General features: G+C 40.9%; 1 protein-coding gene across 9 annotated transcripts in view; it reads right to left on the bottom strand.

Annotated features, from left to right (window-relative positions):
• Nucleotides 1–5,000, bottom strand: part of LOC147032944 (nuclear factor 1 A-type-like) — a 401,548-nt gene that overhangs the window by 197,550 nt on the left and 198,998 nt on the right. For all 9 annotated transcript variants that reach the window (XM_085870986.1, XM_085870985.1, XM_085870982.1 and 6 more), the window contains one exon: nucleotides 2,795–2,909. In XM_085870986.1, coding sequence (XP_085727112.1) covers nucleotides 2,795–2,909 — 115 coding nt within the window. The remainder of the gene's footprint in view (nucleotides 1–2,794; nucleotides 2,910–5,000) is intronic.

Here is a 5,000-nt window from a genome sequence, read left to right on the forward strand (position 1 = left end):
TTAAACTTATCTTTTTCAAATGTTTGGAGAATTATATTGAATGAAGAAATAATTTAGGAATGTGCCAAAATTAACCAGCTTCATTGAGCTGTATGATTTAATGCATTCGCTGCTGGACCTCGGGCCCTGTCCCCCAGAGGGACTACATATCCATAGCATCTGCCAGATCTGTATCTATATTTTCAGAGGTTTTGCGAGGTGCTCTACAGGGAATCGGACATTTTAAAAATCGACATTTAAAAAAAAGTCATAACGTTTGCGCATACCTCAAATTGATGTACCAAGTAACGCGTACACAGATGAGCAGGCAAGATGGCGGATTATCTGCAATGTTTATTTCACGGGTAATTGAACTTTGTGATGTCTCCAAGGTTGTTCTGCATTAAGCTGCAACTCTTTTGTGAATAAAGTCATTATTTGAACAGATTCATTTTATTTCATTAACTGCTGTGTGTGATATGAAGATTGGCTTTAAAGTTAAAGGAATCCTATATGATATGCAGCAAAAGCCTGGCCAACCGTTCCTTATAAACCTTTGAATTGGAGTGCTTGCATGGGTGCTGAAGTCACTTTCCGAATGCCTTACAGTCGATAGGAGAACCAGGCTACGTCCTTTCGAGCGAATCGTTGACTCACTGCGGATGCTTTTGCCCACCACATCGTTCAGAGCGAGTGTTTCATGCTCCAATACCCTGAGCAAGTGGTTCGTGTTCCATCAGCCTGAGCAAGTGGTTCATGTTCCGTCACCCTGAGTGAGTGGTTCATTCTCTGCCACCCTGAGTGAGTGGTTCGTGTTCCGTCACCCTGAGTGAGTAGTTCGTGCTCGATCACCCTGAGCGAGTGGTTTGTGCTCCGTCACCCTGAGTGAGTGGTTCAGGCTCCGTCACCCTGAGCGAGTAGGTTCAGGCTCCGTCATCCTGAGTGAATGGTTCGTGTTACATCACCCTGAGTGAGTGGTTCGTGCTCCGTCATCCTGAGCGAGTGGTTCATGCTCGATCACCGTGAGCAAGTGGTTCGTGCTCTGTCACCCTGAGCGAGTGGTTCGTGCTCCGTCACCCTGAGCGAGTGGTTTCTATTCCGTCACCCTCAGTGAATGGTTCATGCTCCATCATCCTGATAGAGGCCACTTTGTTGTCATGCTTCATGTCGTTGTCATGCTAAAAGGAAAACTTCTGTCCGAATTACAGCTTTCTTGCAGAAGGAAGCAGGTTTTCCTCTCGGATTTTACTGTATTTTGTTCCATCCATTTTCCCTTCTATCCTCACAAGTGCCGCATGTCCCTGCCGATGAGAAACATCATCATAACATCATGCTGCCACCATCATGCTTCACAGTTGGGATGGTGTTCTTTGGGTGATGTGCTGTGTTGGATTTGTTAAGGTTTATGGCCATATGTTATGGTTTGCCTTTCAGCCAAAAAGTTCCATCTTGGATTCGTCAGACCAAAAAACTTTTTGCCACATGGCTTCAGAATCTCTGGAGTGTTTTTTTTCAAAAACCTCAAATGGGACTCAAGTAATGGCTTCCTTCTTGCCACCCCACCATACAGGCCAGAATTGTGGAATGCTTGGGATATTGTTGTCAAATGAACACAGTGACCAGTCTTTGCCACAAAGGCATGTACCTCTATCAATGTTGCCATTGGACTATTGGTGGCCTTCCTAATTAGTCTCCTCCTTGCTTGATCATCCAGTTTGGAGGGACAGCCTGATCTAGGCAGGGTCTTGGTCGTACCATACGCCCTCCACTTCTTATGATTGTCTTGACTGTGCTCCAAGGAATATTCAAGGCCTTTGAAATATTTCTTTTATACCCATCCCCTGATTTGTACCTTTCCACAACTTTCTGCCAGAGGTCTTTTGAAAGCTCCTTGGTGCTCATGGTGGAGTTTTTGCTGTGAAATGCACTCCCCAGCAGAGGAAACCTACAGGAACAGCTGATTTTATTTTGAAATAATCCGAATCACGACAATTTAACACAGGTGGAGGCCAATTAACTTGATGTGCGATTTTGAAGGTGAATGATTACACGTGAGCTCGTTTACAATTGGGTGGACACTTATCCAACCCAGATATTCTAGTTTTGGATTCTTCATTAATTTTGGGAAATTTGTGGACTTTTTTTTCACTTGTAAGTTGGTGGTTGTAAATAAAGGTGGAAAAAGTTTTATTTTATGCAATTTAATTCCAGGCTACAAACAAAAGGTGAAAATTTTGAAAGGGGGTGTAGACCTTCAATAGGCACTGTACATGAAGTTAGAATTGCGTCATAGAGTCAATGTGCTTCTTTGGTTGAATATAATATAATATTATATATATATATATATCCATCCATCCATTAGGACCACACTCTGTGCAGAGCCTTGGTGCTGTCTCAGCAGTCTCCTGGACTATTGGGCACAATCCTGGATGGGTCGCCACTCCGACACAGGACACCAGCAAGCTGGCACTCATTTTGCCGACCTCGGAAGGATGACGGGCTGAGTCAACCCAACCTGCTATTAATTCAACAGCCAAGGGGGATTTGAACTCAGGATCCTAGGATCACAAGCCCACCACCCTGACCATTAAGCCAACACCAGAAATGTGTGAGTGTGTGTGTGTGTATAAATATATATATAGATATATATTTAATATTTTTTTCAAGAATCATTCATGCAAAACTTCACACTTTTCAATAAACATTGTGGTAAACCAAAGTTTTTTAAAATATAAGAACAATAACAATTGCTTTCACACCCAAATATTGCACTGGAATACATCAAGGCTCCGCATTCAACCTGATAATAACATACCCCATGGGTGGTGTTGGTAAAACTCTGCGTACACCATGCGTTGGGCTCAAAGCGGGATAGTAGGCTTGTGGATCCAATTCTGAAAAGTGTGGCACTGTGCCTGTCGCAATTGGGCCTGGAAAAACAGCCACATTGTGATATGAAGAATTTTAGAGGAATGGAGATCGATGACAAAGAAAGGAAAATAAATAATTCTACAAATGCCAACATTACAAGCCCTTCCAGGATCGGGATGTTTGCAATGCTAAGATGATATTAAATCGTAACAACATCGGCAATTATGGACGTGAATTGTAACTCTTTATGAACCCCAAAAAAATTAATTTGATTCCCATAGTTCGCATGAAGCTTGTGAAATAACCAACTTTTTCTTGACCCGTTTAGTGTTCTCATCTGACTTGACTTGGCTCACGTGGCTCAGAACCCAGGTTCATTTTCCAAATATTACATGTATACTTTTGTCCATCGTCTAATAATGCCCATGTAAGTCACATCAATGTATACCGATTAGATGTTTACTAATATCTCTGTGCTGCATAGGATTTATGTCGAAAGTCCACTACAAGCCTCAGATTAAGTTAAAGATAAATAAAAGTTCCTGAAAGAGGAAATTTGACCCCACTTTCTCTGCACTTCCTTCACAAAGAGCCATGATACAAGTTTTGCATGTGTGCAGCTGAGGCTGCTACAATATGTGTCAGACTTTGGCATCTCCGAATTGCCAAGTCTCAGTTCAATTCCCCAGTAGAAAGAGTGGGATATGTTTTCAAGCTGCTCTGCTTGTAATTTGCAGGCAGAGCCTTGCATCACATCACATGCTGCATTTTGGACACAATCCAACTCACACTTTCTTGTGTCAAAAATTTCTCACAGTATCATTTATGCCAGTGATGTCAAATAAACACTGCCTGTAACCTCCAGTCAGATTTCATATTATGCTTTCAGTCACATGACAAGAGAAAGTGGGCAATTTAGTATCATTTGGGAGTAACAAGTAATGGGTGTTTATATGATTCTTCAGCAGCCTGCCTGTATGGCCCTGTCATATTGAAATGGCTTGATGAGCAAGTGCATGCGATGATGTTTGATAAGTGAACACAATGATGCTACTGCAAATATATCAAGGCATTTCTAATCGAGCACATCAACTTTGTCTTGCTGATTTTCAAAATTTTTGGTCAAATCTGGCCAAAATCTGTTAAGTGAAACCATGTAGCCATGTTACAAATGTGCTTGGAAAGATGGAGCAGAAAGCACAGACCCCTACATCAAAACAACCAACATAAGATGATATGGAATGCATTTTTAGACTGTGACAAATGCTTTTAGACCAATGCAAGAGACAAGCTATTCAAGCACTGAACAATTATGGAGATCTAAGGTCCCAACTACAAAGGCAGCTTAAAAGCTTTGCCAAATGCACTAAATTTACACAAAAACTTCACCAGTAACAATATTAAAGATGAAAGAGCATTGAAAAATGTGTCCTAATTGTTGAAAACACTCAGCAAAATTCTGGAAACTGATGGAGATTACACTCAAACATCAAACATCTACCTCATTCAATGGTTTAAGGACGAATTTGCTCACTTTTTCTTCACATCCTTCTTATGTTTCATCATCCTCTTCTTACTTTCACGCAATCACAAAATAACTCCAGTTCTAACTTGACGATCTCTCAAGGAATAACTTATCTCAGAAGCTTTCCAACCTAAATTGTGGTTGGAAAGGTGTGGGTCCTCTTGTGCTCTTGGTGATGAGCAGAAGTTGTTTTGATACAGACTACATCGGTCCTGGAGCGGCTTTCTCTGCTAGATTGCTTAGCTGTGAGATTGCATATGGTCACGTCTTTCACACAATACAAAAACAGCTGAAATTTCAACTGGTATGAAACAAAAAATATATAGTCATCAGGTGCTGTCTAATTTGCGTACATCATTCAAGGCAAAGTTAAAGAGGTTCAAAGTTCACAGCCACAAAGTAAATACAATGCATGATACAATGTGGAGAACATACAAAGTGGTAAGACAAAAAAATAATATAGGGAGACAAAAACCACAGAAAAAGATTTTTTTTAACTATACAGACATGAAATAACATACATCTGCCATCTCAGTTGCAAGACATATCTTACAAACAGATGAATACAGAAATTAACAAGAAAAAGAGCAATCAGAGATTGCAGACCCTTGCCAGAACGTGTTTT

Source organism: Eptatretus burgeri, chromosome 2 (genome assembly GCF_056783735.1).
Source record: "Eptatretus burgeri isolate ZD-2024b chromosome 2, Ebu_testis_v1, whole genome shotgun sequence".
Classification (NCBI taxonomy): Eukaryota; Metazoa; Chordata; class Myxini; order Myxiniformes; family Myxinidae; genus Eptatretus; species Eptatretus burgeri.